We start from the raw sequence: 17,469 nt of genomic DNA on the forward strand, positions 1-17,469 counted from the left end.
ATTTAATTCTCATTAGTGCTTGGATTTTGAATAGTCAATTATGGTGCCAACAGCCCTGTTATATTCTGCCCACCAGGTGATTCATGCAAGTGCTCACCTCCCAAAGATCTGAAGAAAGTAAGAAAACAAATTGTCAATCACATTTACCCGTGGCCATCAGAATGCCAAGAGCAAGGTCAGTTTGGTCTTTTCAACTGTTCTACCAGTAAATTATAGTGCTTTTGAATTATCCACAATATTTTTTCATCTAATGCCTCTTACCACAACTCAGACATTTTGTGCTATTAAAGGGATGTGATGATCGCCAATCGATCCAGTTTTGAACTAACATTGTTGCTCTATCTGCATTTCAGGACATGCCAACGTGCCATCATTGGGAAGCAAATGGATATTTACGTACCTTAAAATATATACTAATTGGTATTCTATACTTTTGTTACCATCACTAAAAATAGTCATTGCTTGTGTCGCGGTCGCAAAGAAATCAAAATTATAGTAACGCATGAGCACCTTATTATATCTTTCAAGATATGTAAATAAGATATATAAATATCCAATTTTAGTGATGCTAATAAAATTATAGAATAATATTTAGTGTTTTTACATATCAATGTATTTTATCATATTGATTCTGTAGTAGGACGAACACTGGGGCTTTGAAGTAGTTGGTGGCTGCGACTGCGAGGCTGAGACGGGATAGATTGAGAGAGGTGGGCAGATGGCGACATCGTCGTCGTCGCTTTGCTCCAACTTCGCCTCCCTGTGGACCGCCTCCATCGACCACCCTCGCGTCATCACGTCATCTACGCCCAGGTTAGTTTCTCCTTCCCTGCTTCCTATTTGCCTGTGTCTGAGTAGCGACGCCCTCGCGTGAGGTACGAAGGTAAACATAAGGCTAGATTACTCCTACTCCTAGGATTTTGGAAGAACAATGTAAATAAGGTAAAATTGGTAAGTAGATTTGATTGAATCGACTGTAGAAGTTCAATTGGTTCTCAAGTTAATTTTGCATGTTTTAATAACAAATCCCGTTAGAAATCTAAAACCTTAGCTGATTCTACGTACGCGCGCGCACCCGCGTCACCACCACAGACGTCCGATGGTCAACTTGGTGCTTAACAATGTCCATATACACGGCCTCCATTGGAAACTTAGATGATTTATAGATGAGTGCTCGTGCGATGCGACGGGAGTAAAAACCCAATATGATAGCTTAACAATATGCTGCTACCTTTGTCTAACTGCATTTCTAACCATGAAATTTTTTTACCAATGCTGATTTGTCTAATGTCTAGGATGCTATTGTGGTAGGTCCTAAAAATAACATGAATTGAATCCTGGTGTCGTTGACTAACTGCAGGCGGTGCTTGCAAGCGCGTTCGCTAAGAACGACAACAAGAAGGTCACTGCCGCGACATCTCGTGTGTTGCAGGTAAACTCACAACAATAGGACAACAGTGTGTATCAGGTCCTTGTCAACCCTTTTCCTGCAACAGCAACCAGGTGTCATGCGTGCTAGTGGTCTTGTTCGCCTTGCAGCTCAGCATTGTCCTGGGCATGGGTCTCACGGTCGTGCTGGGACTTGCTATGAGGTTCGGGGCTGGCATTTTCACAAGTGACGTGCTCATGATCCAAGTCATTCACAGAGGCATCCCACTAAGGATGTGGCCTAGCCTGGCCTGGCTATCGAAACAACGCCGCTCCATATGCAAGCATTTCACAAGATTCAGACACTGAATTAGACAACTTTTATCTTGATTCAGTTTGTCACTGGCACGCAGACCATCAATTCCCTGGCCTTCATGTTTGATGGCATCAACTTTGGAGCGTCAGACTACAGATACTCTGCTTACTCCATGGTAAACTCTTTTCACATCTCCCATTCTGATAGAAAAAGTCAGGTTTCAGCTCTAAAACTCTTCCCAACAATGAAAATGAACCAGAATGAGAAACTTCAGGTTGTTGTTGTGTCTATGTCGATACCGTGCCTGCTGTACCTTTCTACGCATAATGGATTCATCGGTATATGGATCGCATTGACGATCTATATGAGTCTGAGGACCATAGCTAGCACCTGGAGGATGGGGGCAGCGAGGGGACCATGGACGTTTCTCTGGAACTAATGATGGATTTGGCTTGGAAGATGATCTGCGGCACACTGCTGACAGATAAGGCTTGTATTCGATCAACACTGCGGTATTTGTCAGCTCCAGAAACACGATAACCGACAGCAGTGAATGGCGGCATCGGCCTAACTGAGCCCGCATCAAAGGACGCACGTGGCGTGATAGATTCAAGATTCAGTTAGAAATCACCTCCTGATTTGTTGGATGGTAGTTTTGTGCGTGGTGGTTTGGGCGGGGCATGCAACTCCCCGATTCGAGCGGAACTCAGCGGCTTCCATGGAGGGATCTGCGTGTAGTTGGGTCGAGGAAATCAGCGGCTTCCATGGAGGGATCTACGCGCAGTTGGAAGGTGGGACGCGCAGATCAGGGCGGCTCCCATGGATGGCACGAACGCGGGGCGCAGTTGGAAGGTGGGGCGCGCAGATCCGGAACGGCTTCCATGGAGGCTGGGGCGCTTTGATCCGGGGTGGCTTCCTTGGATTCTCCTTCCATGGGAGAGTGGACGCGACTGGGCAGCAAGAGAGACGGGGCGAGGGCGAGAGAGACGGTGCGCGCAGATCTGGGGTGGCTTCCATGGACGCGGTGGAGACTTTCCTTGCATGGGAGAGCCGATTGCACAGACATCGAGAGAGATGGGGCCAGGGCGGGGGCAGGCTTCACCACAGTTAAAATAAGTGTGGAAGCTAGAGGGTTCATTTTTTGTCCTCCTATCACTTTAGCCATGGGTGCGAAATTTGTACCTTTGAGGAAGCCAAAGAAATTGCCAGGTCTGCATATCTGTCATTAACCTTGTAACTCTTTTGTTGTTGTACCGTTACTTCTGAGTTCATCATGGATGAGATAGCTAACACTTTTATCTATCGACTAGGTGAGGTGATCTCTGAAGAAAATTCTCTAGAATTTGGCACTGATAAGATAGAAATGCATGTTGGGGCTGTATAGGCCAACGATCGAGCTCTTGTAGTCGATGATCTTATTGCCACCAGTGTGCAGCTGTCAAACTTATCGGTGAGCTCATTTTGTGCTACATTTTTTACTGCATTGTAGGCTACCACAGTTATCTAAATGCTTTTTTATCGTTGGAAAACATTTGAGACGATGGTTTGATTTTTCTGAAGTTGTGTATTTTTAAATTTGTGGTGACAATTCTCTTCTCACAACTGTAGCTTTTAGTAAACATTGCACTGAACTGAATCTTCTTTTTGTTTCAATATTTATTATGATATTAAAAAGCCCGTCCTGCCCCCACCTCATTTATTTAGCAAGCTCTGCTGCTGTATATGCCTTTCAAGGAATTGTACTTTTTGGCAATCTAAGTGTCATTTGACATATCTTTGTTGTGGTTTGTTGTATGAAGGGGAATCGTATCCGCCAGTGTGTAATGTTAAATAGCTATCACGGTGATTGAGCTCTCTTGGAATTGATTATTATCCCATATTTAAGATAATGGTTAGTTATTCTTCAGAAAATGAGACCTCTATATGCACAAATAGATGTTTCTATTCAAAACAGGTCATGTTAGACTCATAAAGAGTGTCACAACAACTAACCGTCCCACATTCCTTTATCTTATGCATAAAAACTGTAATAGGACCGTCTAAAAATGTTTATGTACTCATGCGTTGCGTGTAAAAAAACTCTAGGTTCTCTTTTTTTGCATTTTGGTGGTAATGCAGATGAATTGGTAAACCGATGTTTTTAAAGTCAAACCCGAGAACCTGGTATGTGGTAGGAGATATAATGTCGTTATTTTTCATGCGTGTGTGAGGACATGCTTCCACTGGCATAAAGCATTATGGGTAGACATGGGGACTATTTAATTTAATCCACTGCCCAGGTCACCTAAAATTAGCTCTTTTTCTATTATGGTATGTTGCTGTGCAGGTAATATCCTTGTGCAGTTTAGTCATCATGAAAATGAAAGAAAACGCCTACACCACATTTTTGACATAGTGGAGCTATATGTTTGTTTTACTATGTATACATAACCTTTTGAATGCTCTAGTTTCTGATGTTCCTATCAAGGCTCTGACTATTTTGTGTTTTTTTGTGATTAATGTCCCACTCAGAGGTTTCTTCCAAACTGTTGCTAGCAGGCCTGAAGGAAATTTTTTTATGCGACTTCATTTTGACTCTATGTATGCCCATATCTGCAATCTAACTAAAATCTGAACTACTCTTGTATACAAGAGGAGGAAGAATTTGTTTGACGTGGTGCAGTTCCTGCCATAGTGGGGCATAGGATACAAGGTTGCCAATACCACCTGGTGTGATGTCTCCTATCAGACCATGAAGATCAACCTATACAAGGTGATCTGATCTGCCCACTTTCCGCTCGACAGATCCATATTGTTTGAGGATACTCATAGCTACCCTGCAACAATTTACTTATACTACTTCACCGAGCTAATTTCTTTGCTTGAGCTCTTTGGGATTTATATGGTACGATAATCTGTGACCTCTGCTTTGTTTTTGTTCAGTTAAGCAGCAAGCATCAATCTTTAGGATGTTCCTTTTTTTAGCTGAAAGCCAAACATGGACCAGTGAATAGCCCTGTGCAATTTTGATGTGTCCTTGCACAGTCGTATTCATGGACTTATAACATGACGTTGGATTACTACCTTGCTTTGACACTGCAATGTTATTTATGTAAACTTATTTGAGCATAATTTGAATCATAATCCTTGCGGTTGAAGTATCATGTGAGTAGCATTGTCTTGAACAAGAAGTCATCTTCCTCAGCATTCTAGAGGCCCTTGTTTTTTGCTAATTCAATTACTTTTGTTTTAGTGATCAGTAATAACAACTTCTAACTGACTAAAATGTATAATGTAAGGCCCTTAATAATTTCTTTTGTTTTCCCTGTAAAAAAATCCTTAGCGTCTGACTTTGGCCCTTAATATTTTAATTGATTGGTTATTCTTTAATCTTCATAGAATGTTTAGTTCCTCAGCTTCTATTCTTTGATTTGTAGCAAATTTATTTATTTACTTATGGTGATGATGCGATGGTGATCACTTGGTTATTTCTGGCAGTTCTAGAGACGCGACCTTTGGGTCCTTAAGAGAGGATACTATCATTTTCGAGTTGTTGACAAAGGTAATGCTCACCCTTGGGTATGTTAATTATTCTTTTTGTTTGTTAGATATGCTGCTTTATATGGAGGTAATAGCATAGTGCAAAGCAGTGACTAATGGTGTCCTTTCTTTGTCCAGAAATAATAAGAAAATAGGATATACTGAGGGGCTCTCCCTCCCATTGTATAGACGAAAGGGTTTATTGAGGTTAGCATAGAGATGGTAAAAAAGTGATAGCTAGCTCAATAAGTTAAGTACGCAAGTGCTGCAATAAAGATTGTGAAAACCGCACAACATGGAATTTTTCATCAAGAGTGGCATAAAAACAGGGAGTTATTTGACTAGAACTTAAGCGCAATTTACTTTAGTACAAATCTGTACGCATAAAACCATTGAGGTCGAGAAGATACCTGTTTGGAGGCATTGTTGTTATCTCCGTCGTCCATGCATACAATTAACTTTAGCTTAATCAATCTTGTGGTTTTTTAATGTTATATCTCTGTTGTCCAGGCCAAGAGGATCTCTGTCGCGTTTCGAAAGATGGGAGCCACCAAGCTCCTGTTCGTTTCTATGTAGAACCTTACGATTCTTATCTCGGATCCACCGATCTTTATCCAGATGATGGTCTTCAACAACAAAGATAGTCTGTCATTAACCTAGACGAGCAGCAACAGATCCCCACAACAATTTATGTGCCGTTGCAACGCACGGGCATCTAACTATGAAACATTATGCTCATTTGATGTAGCAGGAATTTGTTTTCTAGGCATTTTAACATGTGTGGTATGCCTAGAGCTAGAAGCCTCATTTTTGTACATAAATGCATGGTGAGAAACATTATGAGGTTTCTTAGCATGAATCTTTCTAATTTTATGTTCGGGATAGTTTGCAGGATATAAAATGTAACCTTCACTATCCTGAACCATGGGAGCCTTGCCTTTAACAAAGTTAGACAATTTTTTAGGGGCATTAAGCTTGACATTGCTCTCCTGTTAGAAACCAATGTCATCCTTAATGCCAGGGCATCTCCCATTATAAAGCATGCTACGAGCAAATTTAAATTTTTCATTTTCGAGCTCATGCTCGACAATTTTATTAGTTAATTTAGCTATGTGATCATTTTGATTTTTAATCATGGCAAGTTGATCATCAATAGCTTCAATATTTATATCTCTACATCTAGTGCAAATGGAAACATGCTCGACATTAGATGTAGATGGTTTGCAAACATTTAATTCTTCTATCTTAGCATTTAATATAGCATTCTCATCTCTAAGACAGGAAATGGAATCATTGCAATCATTCAATTCTTTAACCTTAGAAACTAAACTAGCATTTTCAGTTCTAAGACTAGAAATTGAATCATGACAAATGCTAAGCTCCTTAGTTAAGTTTTCATATTTTTCTACTTCCTAAGCATAAGCATTTTTCAGTTTAACAATTTTTTGTTTTCTTTAATGAGGAAGTCCTCTTGGCTATTCAAGAGTTCATCCTTATCATTAATGGCTTCTATTAATTCATTTAATTTTTTTCTTTTGGTCCATGCTAAGGTTGGTAAAGAGAGACATTAAATTATCTTCATCATCACTAGAGTTACCCTCATCACTAGATGTTGTATATTTGGGGGTGGCTCTAGAGTGTACCTTCTTATTCTTGTCGTCCTTAGCCATGAGACACTTGTGGCTGACATTGGGGAAGAGGTGTCCCTTGTTGACGGCGATGTTGGTGGCGTTCTCGTCGGAGGAGGAGTCGATGGAGCTCTCATCGGAGTCCCATTCCTGGCATGTGTGGGCATCGCCGCCCTTCTTCTTGTAGTATCTCTTTTTCTCCTTCTTCTTCCCCTTCTTGTCTTCGTCCCTGACACTTTCACTTGAAATTGGACATTTAGCAATAAAGTGACTAGACTTACCACACCGGTAGCACACCTTCTTGGAGCGGGACTTGTAGTCCTTCCCCCTCCTTTGCTTGAGGATTTGGTGGAAGCTCTTGATGATGAGCGCCATTTCCTCATTGTCAAGCTTGGAGGCGTCAATTGGAAGCCTACTTGGTGTAGACTCCTTCTTCTCTTCTGTCGCTTTGAAGGCGACGGGTGGCACCTCGGGTGTTGAGGTGGCGCCTTGCTCCAAGTTGACAATGTGTTTGGAGTCTTTGATCATTAGCTCAAAGCTCACAAACTTGCTAATCACTTCCTCGGGAGACATTAGTTTATATCTAGGATCCCCACGAATTAATTGCACTTGAATAGGATTGCAAAAAACAAGGGATCTTAGAATAACCTTGACCATTTCATGGTCATCCCACTTGGTGCTCCCGAGGTTGCGCACTTGGTTGACCATCGTCTTGAGCCAGTTGTACATGGCTTGTGGCTCTTCTCCTTTGTTGAGGACGAATCGACCGAGTTCTCCCTCGATCGTTTCACGCTTGGTGATCTTGGTCACCTCATCCCCTTCGTGTGCGGTTTTGAGGACGTCCCAAATTTCTTTGGCGCTCTTTAACCCTTGCACCTTGTTATACTCCTCTCGACACAATTAGGCGAGGAGTATAGACGTGGCTTGGGAGTTAAAGTGCCTAATTTGGGTGGCCTCGTCCGAGTCATAATCTTTGTCCGCCACCTTAGGTACCTGCGCTCCATACTCAACAATATCCCAAATACTTTCGTGGAGTGAGGTTAGATGGTGCCTCATTTTATCACTCCACATACAATAATTCTCACCTTCAAAATATGGTGGTTTGCCTAGGGGTACGGAAAGTAATGGACCGCACTTTGAAATACGGGGATTTTGAAGAGGCACCTTACTATACTTCTTGCGCTCATGGCGCTTAGAAGCAACGGATGACTCGGAGCTTGATGTGGAGAGTGACGAAGAGTTGGTCTCGTAGTAGACCACCTTCTTCATCTTCTTCTTCTTGTCACCTATTGGGGACTTGTTCTCAAATGCTATGAATTAAGAACAAGGCAACACATAAGAAAAATGTTAAATGTTAATGTCCTTCGTCCTTTGAAGCATTATTTCCCTTAGGATATAATGATCTTCGGACAAAGGTTATGAAGGACATACCTTCATAAACACGACATGTGTAATCAGAGGATGAAGGTTATGAAACATAAGACAACAACATAAATAATTACATAGTATCGAAATATGAACATTTATCGTTAAATAATCATGAATGCATGAAAGTTAAACTAAATTACATTTGTACCTTGAGCTTGACCGAATACGAAGATATAGATGCGATGCGAAAGCGTGAACAGTACGGGGGTACTGTTCACCTATTCATAGGCACAGAGCGCAGCCTGTGTGAATTTACATTCATGTCCTCTACAAATGATTACAATTATTACACAGTTTATCATGGGCCGATTGGTCATCTCATCTTTAAGTCGGTGCATTTTGAAATATACTATGAAGCTTCCTGACTAGTAGCTTCGGCATTGTTCCTGTTCTGGCCTTCCGAAGGTGTTTCTTCTCACAGGACCTTCGGCGACGAAGCAGACCCCCAACAGTAGCCCCTTCATGGTGCCAGATCGTTTTTCATAACGAGCTCGACCCATGAAAAATTCTTTTATGCTTTGGAATGCCGAAGGTCCAAAAAACACCTTCCCTAAGCTCGTTGCCGAGAAATGATTTAAATATTCCGAGTGTAAGGCGATCCCACTATACGACGGGTACACTCGATCTGATGATTCGTCTCCTCGCACAGTATGGTCCACCGTTCAGTGGGTGCGGGCGGCTGTTCAGCGGGTGCGATCGTCTTGTCGATTTACCTTCCCACCTGCAGCACTATATATACAGACGGGTAGGTGTGAAGTTACCACAGCATTTAGTACTATTGCACTGTTGTGCTGCCGAAAAATTTGACCACAGCCGAAGCTTATTCACCGTATTCCAAATCAAAGCTTCGTCACAAGAGGGAGCTTCGGCAAAGATAAAAAGTATCCCACTTTGTCAAAACGCAAGAAATTCAGCATCAAATGGCCAGGGTTCGCTCAATAGCTAGGGTTACACGCGATGAAGAGGATGCTGATGCTGCTGAAACTGCCCCGATCTCCGAAGTAATGAGGCAGTCGGGACTGGTTGTGCTAGAGGGTATTGCTGACGAAGGTGCACCTGCTGCCGAAGTCGAGCAGGCAGATATAGATTATTCCGCCGTGCCATCTAAACCCAGCCACTTGGATTTTGGGAAGTCGACTGTCTCCGAAGTTGATATGCCAATGATGACAAAACTAGGCTACTTTGGGGAAGCCGAGAAGAAGTTAATTCACTTTGGTGGGGAAGAAACCACTCCATGGTAGTCTTCAGAAGCTTCTTTAAAGCAGGATTAAGGTTTCCTCTGCATGGGATGATTGCAGATGTTTTGGAAAATTTCGAAGTTTATCTTCATTAGCTGACTCCTAACACTATCGTTAGGCTCAACGTCTTTATCTAGGCTCTCCAAAGCCAAGGAGCTGAGCCGCTTGCCGAAGCCTTCTGTCGGGTACACGAACTTCACTATCAGACGAAGGCTAGAGAAGATGGACTACACGAAAACTTCGGCTGCTATAATTTTGCTTATCACAAAGACATGAAGACACCGGTGGTTAGCTACCGCACTAAATGGCCGACCGATTGGAAAACTGAATGGTTTTATGTTAAGATTGATGAGAAAAAGGAGAAGCTAGTTTAGAGCCTGCTGGAGCTAACCTTCGGGTTAACTAGGCCTCAGTGCAACATGACGCCGGGGACATCATGCCCAAATGCTGTGGGTGAATTTAGAGTTGTGTCTGAGCATATTGGTACTAGGGATTTAGTTTAGGAATACTTAGCCAATAGGGTATTCCCAATGTTAAAGGAATGGAGTATGCCGAAGCTTAAAGGAGAGAAGAAAAAGAATGAACTCGTTCGGTTGCCCTATCATTTTAAGTTCAAGAAACATTTCAAAGAACCCCGCTAGGAATGGTTGGATACAATTGAAGTTATGTGCAATGAAATCTTGGGCAATTATACAAAAAAGAAGATCAACTGATGACAGTAGCCTTCGGCACCCGGCCGAAATGAAGGTTAAACCGAGTAATGGACGCTTTGAAATTTGAATACCCAGACTACAAAAGGTTAAGCAAAGGTGCTGAAGGGCCAAAATGAAAAAGGGTTGTCAGTATTATACAAAGACAAGCTGACAGGATGATAAAAGAGGATGAAAATTTGGCAAAAAAAGAAAAAAATCTAGTCCTGAGCCGAAGGTGGCTGTGTCGAAGAAAAGAAAGGCTCCAGCTTCGAAGCCGAAAGCTGATTTAGAAGAAGAAGCTCCCTCAACACCTTCTGTCACTAACGCAGAAGAAATTTTAAAGGTAATGACTGAATCTCTACCTAATAAGCTAAGTCCGGTGGGATCGGAACTGATGAAGCTTTTATAGAAGAAGAAGAAGCCTTCGGCTGCCGAGAAGCCTGCTGAACCAAAAAAGCGAAGAATTATTACTGTCATTGAGGCTATTGAAGAAACACCGCCACCGGCCTCAGCGCTGAAAACAGCAGCAGCCGAAGCTGCTCCTGCCGAAGCTTCTACTTCCGAAGCTGCAGCAGCCGAAGCCATAGATTTGGAAAACACACTCAATGATATTGATGAAATGATTTTGAATATGGCTGAGGAAGAAACTGCTGCAGCTGTTGAGGAAACCCTGGCCGCAGTGCCTGAAAAAGGGGAGAAGATGCCTAAAAAGAGAAGGAGCCTGCCGAAGATACTTCAGAAGAAGAAAATTTCAATTTTCAAAACATAATTGGGCAAAAATTGTCAAAGGCTGAAAAAGAAGAGCTGAGGGACTATGCCATATCGTGCGGGTACTAGCCAGGGGCACTACTCTTCGGCGGCGTTGCCGAAGAGAGTTTGGGATGCCTTTGGGACCGAGTTGGGGCGATGGTTGTCAGCACTTTATCGAAAAGTGTTGGTTTCCCGAAGCTCGAAGCTGATCTCAGCAGATACCGACGACAGCATATCGCCGGTAGCCTGTTTTATTCTAACTTTAAGGTAAAATTTTTCCCCTAACTATTATTGTTTTGATATGAAGATGTTTTCTGATGAAGGTTATTTTGTTAGAGCTTACTGCTAAGCAAGGCCTTGAGGATGCAACAAGACCTCGAGGACAAAAAAAACGAAGTTATAATTGAGGGTTTAGGGAAGAAGATTAAAGATCATGAAGCTGCCCTAGAAAAGAAAGACTTCGTGCTTCAAACGATGGAAGGTTCACTGGTAGAAGCTCAAGCCGAGATCGCCAGATTAAACAGTGAACTTTCCCTACAGTCAAAAAGCTTTGAGCAAGAGAAGAGAGATTTCAAATCAAAACTCGAAGCCAAGGCTAAAAAAAGTTTAAATCTTCAGGAATCACTCAAGGATCTTCAGGAAAAATGCTTAGGCTTCGGCACCCGGTGCATTCAACGGCTGAAACAAGTTTTAACTCAGTTGGGGCCAGCTCCGAAAAGTTTAAACCTTCAGTTGAAGACCTGCCGGGCACACTTGATCATATTGAAGGTGAAGTTGATGCTCTCGACGAAGTTATAGCTGGACATGGTGACTTTTGTGCCTTGCTAGCTTCTCGAGGCACAGCTGTCGCTTTCGTGAAGGCTAGCTGTACACATGGAAATATTGTAAACAGACCAAACTTCAGCCTGTCACCAGCAGACTTGGACGACATCCCCGGTGTTGGGAACTTGTTCTCAAATGCTAAGAGTTAAGAACAAGGCAACATAAAAAGTGTTAAATGTTAAAGTCCTTCGTCCTTCAAGACATTATATCCCTTTGGATATAATGAATTCCGGACGAAGGTTATGAAGGAAGAGACCTTCGTAACTTCGACGGATGATGAAGAAGAATACATACATGAAATACGAATAATAATACAAATATTATCATCAACTTATTTTCATTTTGTATTATCAGAGTCATAATAACAAATTATAAATGTACCTTTGGATTATTGAAAAGTAAAGGTACAGGCGTGATGCGAAAAACCAATGCCAGATCAGCGTGAACAGTACGGGAGTACTGTTCATCTATTTATAGGCACAGGACGCAGCCCGTGGAGAATTACATTAATGCCCTTTACATTTATCAATAACTCTATAGTGATTCTTCGAGGTCTAATTTGGCTTTTCATCATATAAGTCGGTTCCCCTTTTCTGCTGTCATGCCGAAGCTTTTTCTGCGCATAGCTTCGTGATCATCTTATCCTTCGTCATGATCGCCTTCCGTCCTACTCAAGCTTCATCTTGACCATATTCTTGTGTACTCGTGGCCCAATTCCGAAGATACCTGTTCACATATTTCACTTGGAAAACATTGTCAAATCATGTTTTTGAGGACCTTCGGAAGCCGAAGGCCCCCAACAGTAGCCCCTCACAATATTAATTTGCTGGAATGATAAATTCATATTGCGATATGGACGAAGGCTTTAAGCCGAAGGTCCGAAAAAACACCTTCCCTTTGCTAGAATAGCAACAGTCTTCGACAAGCGAGACCCTCCAGTTTTCAACGCACTAGGTGTATAAATAAGAGCTCACCACCAGCTTATTTGGCACTTGCTTGGTTTTTCAAATTTTTAAGCTTCGGTTTCGAGAGCACTTTCTCAGCGTTTGCGAAGATGTCTGAAGATAAAAAAGCTGTTGGTGATTCAAAGCTAAGCCTTTCTGAGGAGATGCATCTGGGCTTTCTTGAATCAATATCAAAGACTAATACAGAGAAGATTACTAGGGAGATTTTGGAGGGTTTATCTGAAGATACTGGCGACAGTGAGAGTTATGATGTGGATAGTGGTGGTGAAGATTCCGAAGATCGACCTTGGCGACCAAGCCATGCAGTTTTTGGTAAATCCAGTATTAAAGAAAATCATCTTGTCAATTTGAGGGGCAGATATTTTCGGGACTTGTCTGTTGTGACTTGTGAGGGCTGACGAAGGAGAGAAGACTTGTCCGACTCCTGAGGAAAATGAAGTCGTGATATTCCGAAGCTTCTTAAAAGCTGGATTACGATTTCCCTTGAGCAGTTTTGTCATGGAAGTACTGAAGATATTTGAAATCTACCTTCACCAACTTACCCCCGAAGCAATCATAAGGATGAACATCTTTGTGTGGGCCGTGAGGTGCCAAGGTTTGGAACCTAATGCAAAAAGCTTCTGCAACATACATGAGCTATTGTATGAGACAAAACCCTGGGGTAAAGAGCAGTATCACAACAATTTTGGCTGCTACAGCTTCGGCGCTCGGTCTGGGTCAAGCTGCCCTGTGCCAACGTTTCGAAAGAGGTGGCCCGACGACTGGATGACAGAATGGTTTTATGTGAAAAATGACTTGAAATCATGGGAAGATATCAAGGGTATCATTATGCGCCCTATCTGGCAACCCTTCGGCCTCCGGAAGCCGAAGGTGGAAATGAATGAAGCAGCCGAAGAATGCCAGAGAGCCTTCGGTGTTGTTTGCTCTTTTATTGGAACAAGGGATTTGGTCCAAGAACACATTGCTTTCAGAGTATGGCCACTTGTGGAAAAGTGGGAAATGCCGGAGGAGACCATTAAAGATACTGACGAAGGTGGACTAGTCAGGCTAAAATACACATTCAAATACGGAGATAAGTTCGTTGAGCCAGATGATGACTGGTTGAAAAGTATTGAGGCCATAAGTGACGAATTGCTTGGGGTATACTCAAAGGCCGAAGATACTGCATTATCAGCGGCCTTCGGAGGCCGAAAGAAGAAGAGACTCAACCGAGTATTTGATGCAATTGGGTTTGTTTACCCCGACTACGGTTATCCAACGAGGGGTCAAAAAAGAAAGAACACATCTTCTGCAAAGGATACTGCTTCAGCCGCTCTTAGCGAGCCGGCGCCTAAGAGGAAAAGGGTAAAGGTTCTCACACACCGACCACGTTATATTGAACCGGCCACAGTGCCTGAGTTTATCGATGAGACCTCTTCGGCCACCGAAGCTAAAGAACCAACTAAACCGCCAAAAATCGAAGAGCTGGCCGAAGTGCCAGCAACAGAAAAAACGGAAGAACCAAGGACTGAAGAAACAAATACATCAGAAGTTTTAAGTCCTTCAGCAACAATTGAGGCAGCAAAAAGCCAAAAGGGTCCAGCAGTGACCCCGAAAAGAAAAAGGATGGTTAATGTGCTAGATGTTTTGGAGACAATTAAGTCTTCAAGCACAACTCCGAAGAAAATTGTTGAAACTTCCGAAGTGCATACTGAAGCCTTTGTTGCCGAAGCTTCAAAGCAATAATCTGAAACTGAAGCTGGGCCTTCAGAGCCCACCAAGGTAAAATCCTTGGAAGCCAAAGAAACAAAAATGGCAGAGCCAATTTTGGTTGAAGAAACTGGTACTGGTGCCCCCGAAGCATCCTCCAAAGCCCTCGATTATATTGTACGACATGCTTCGAGAAAAAGATTATCTGAAGAAGAGATTTTTGAAGCTAATCACTATGCCCGAGAACTGAAGTATCCAAAGGGGGCCTTAGTATTCAATGGCACAGACGAAGATGACTTCTTATACTGTCTCCCAGATAATAAAGAATTATCCGTCTGCCGGGAGATGGGTAGAAGTATGGGGTTCCCAAAGCTTGAAGCTGGCCTCTGTGCTATGACAAAGGACGATCTTGCAGATAGCCTCGCATATAATAGTCTGAAGGTATGAAAATTGTATATTTGGAAATTTATAACTTTTGAATTATTCTTTTATTCTTATACTAATTCTTTTCATATAGGGTTTAATACTACGCTTTGAGAGCGCAAAGGAATGCTGAAGACGAGAGCTATACTATTGCTTTCAACAACCTACGAACAGAGGTTATTAAGCTGAGGAACGAAGCTTTGGAAAAAGATAAAATTTTGCTTACATTGGTGGATAAGATAAAGGAAGACGAAGCTACTTCTAAAGCTCAAGCTGAAGCTCAGAAGCACAAAATCGAGGATTTTCGGAAACAGTTAGCCAGAGCTAAAGAAGAACGCATACTTGAAGAGACAAAACGAGAACTTAGCGATCAATGGGCAAATCATTTAGAAGGAAACGTTGAAGAGCTTCGTGCATCCAAGAAAAGGTGCTATGACAAATCTATAGAATGCGTTAATAAAATAAAAACTAGCTTCGCCAGCGTTGGCGCATTCTCGAGCGAGGAAAACTTCACAAGGGGTAACCCCGAAGGCCCGATTGAATGAATCAATCACGAAGCCGAGGCCTTTGAGGAAATTTTGAATAGCCGCGGAGACATATGTGCCTTTTCGGGTGCCAGGGGGATTGCTACTATTTTGGAGAGGAAAGGCTGCGAGCATGTGAAATCTTTGGCACAATCCGAAACTGCCTTATCCTCCGAAGATATAAAAGACCCCTCAGCCGAAGCTAGCATGGTTGGTGGAAAATTTTTCACCGACATCTGGGACAATGGTGGCCGAGAAATGGCCCAAGAGATTATTCAAAAAAGCGAAAAAGGCATTCATGATGCTAGAAAAGTAGCAGAGACCGCTGAGAAAAGCGCAGAGCCCGAAGGGCAAATAGGTATTAACTAGTGGTTTTTGACTCTTTGTTGTAATTTTTTGATTTCGAACTTGTTCACGGTTTGTAATAGTAATAAATTTGTATCTACTCTTCCCTCAGAACCTGCTGAGTCATCTGCGGGCCCCCACACGAAGGGGGATGACGAAATTAGACAAATGGCCGAAGCCATCATGGATAGAGTTGTTGATCAGCTTCTAAACGAAGCTGCAGAAGTAGTCTTAAGGGAAGATTAGATGCTGTTGCAAAAACATTTAGAATGTAATGTTTGTTGAGAATCATTTGTAATATTGTGTAACTTAGGGTGTAATATATTAGCTGTTTATAGTTCTATTCTTTGCGATGCATGAAACATTATACACATACCGTTTTGAGCCTTCGGCAAAAAAACACCTTCCCTTCTTTTCATGCTTCGTAAATAATATCCGTGTTCTCATAAAATCAGTAGCCAATCCTGGTAAAATCAATAATCAATAGATCTTTCCATCTCAGAGTTTGACGAAGATATAACCCTTCAATGGCTATTGTTTGTGCCGTGTCACTATCTCTTCAAAACGATCTTCGAATATCAATATTGAGACCCCCCTTCTTGCGTTGTTGATGCACTATGATGTATGATGTTATGCTATGCAAATGATGTAATGATGTGATGTTATGCAAAATGATATTTGCCGAAGGTCGACATTTATTTTTCACTGTAAGCCTCCCTTAGGAGCTTCTTCGCCTTTTACTTCAGCGGAATCAGCGTTTATTTTTCGCTGTAAGCCTCCCTTAGGAGCTTCTTCGCCTTTTACTTTCAGCGGAATCAACGTTTATTTTTCGCTGCAAGCCTCCCTTAGGAGCTTCTTCGCCTTTTACTTTCAGCGGAATCAATGTTTATTTTTCGCTGTAAGCTCTGCATTCCCTTCGGAACGACTTTTGAGCAGAAAACTTACACTGCGCTCCCTTAGGAATGACTTTTGAGCGGAAAACTTACACTATGCTCCCTTAGGAACGACTTTTTGTTGCTTCGAAGAAATTGCACTGTATTCCTTAGAACAAATTTTTGATAATTCGAAGGTCCTTCTTGCCACCATAAATTCTTATGTTTCGGCAACTTAAGCCTATGGAGAAGACATATTTTTATTATGGCAGAGAACGAAACTATTACAAGAGATTAAAAGACGATAAAAAGCACTTAAACTTCCCATAATTGTTCCTTATTAAAAGGAAAGTAAGATTGAAATGCGAAAATGCAAAAATCCGCTGTCGTGGTAGGATATTTGTCAGCAAATATGCTTTGACTCCGGCACAGTGCTATTGACTGTGCGAGCTTCGGACTCCTCTCTGAAGTCCCGCTGAAGGTGAGTGTGCTGACTCCCTTCTGGCTGCTGACCTCGTTGCATTGGTGGTGGCGGTGGAGGCTGCTGCCAAGGTGCTTGGGGTTGACTTGCCGAAGCAACAGAAGCTGCAGGGTGATTGCCTACATATTCTGGAATGTAAGGCGAATGGTACGAAGCAGTATGCATGACTTGCTTCGGCTGACTCTGTTGCGCTGCAGCTTCTGCTATCTCCTTTTGCTTCTGGATGGTAACATGGCACATCCTGGTGGTATGGCCCTTGCCTTCACCACAGAATAGGCAGTAAATTTTTCTTGGCTGATCTCCAAATCTTCCCCCGAAGCCCCTGGCGCCTCTGCCCCTTGGCGCTGGCGGCCGGAAAGAGCTTTGCTGCTGCCCCGAAGCTTGCGAGGAGCACTGTGGCCTTTGCTGT

The 17,469-nt window shown here is 42.5% G+C and overlaps 1 protein-coding gene across 1 annotated transcript; it reads right to left on the reverse strand.

Annotated features, from left to right (window-relative positions):
• Positions 1–939: 939 nt before the first annotated feature.
• On the reverse strand, positions 940–2,749 carry LOC100502190 (uncharacterized). The gene has a single exon (NM_001196667.1). It carries the CDS (start codon positions 2,265–2,267, stop codon positions 1,911–1,913), a length of 357 nt encoding a protein of 118 aa, NP_001183596.1. The 5' UTR covers positions 2,268–2,749; the 3' UTR covers positions 940–1,910.
• Between the last annotated feature and the right edge of the window lie 14,720 nt (positions 2,750–17,469).

This window comes from Zea mays, chromosome 1 (assembly GCF_902167145.1).
Source record: "Zea mays cultivar B73 chromosome 1, Zm-B73-REFERENCE-NAM-5.0, whole genome shotgun sequence".
NCBI classification, from domain to species: domain Eukaryota; kingdom Viridiplantae; phylum Streptophyta; class Magnoliopsida; order Poales; family Poaceae; genus Zea; species Zea mays.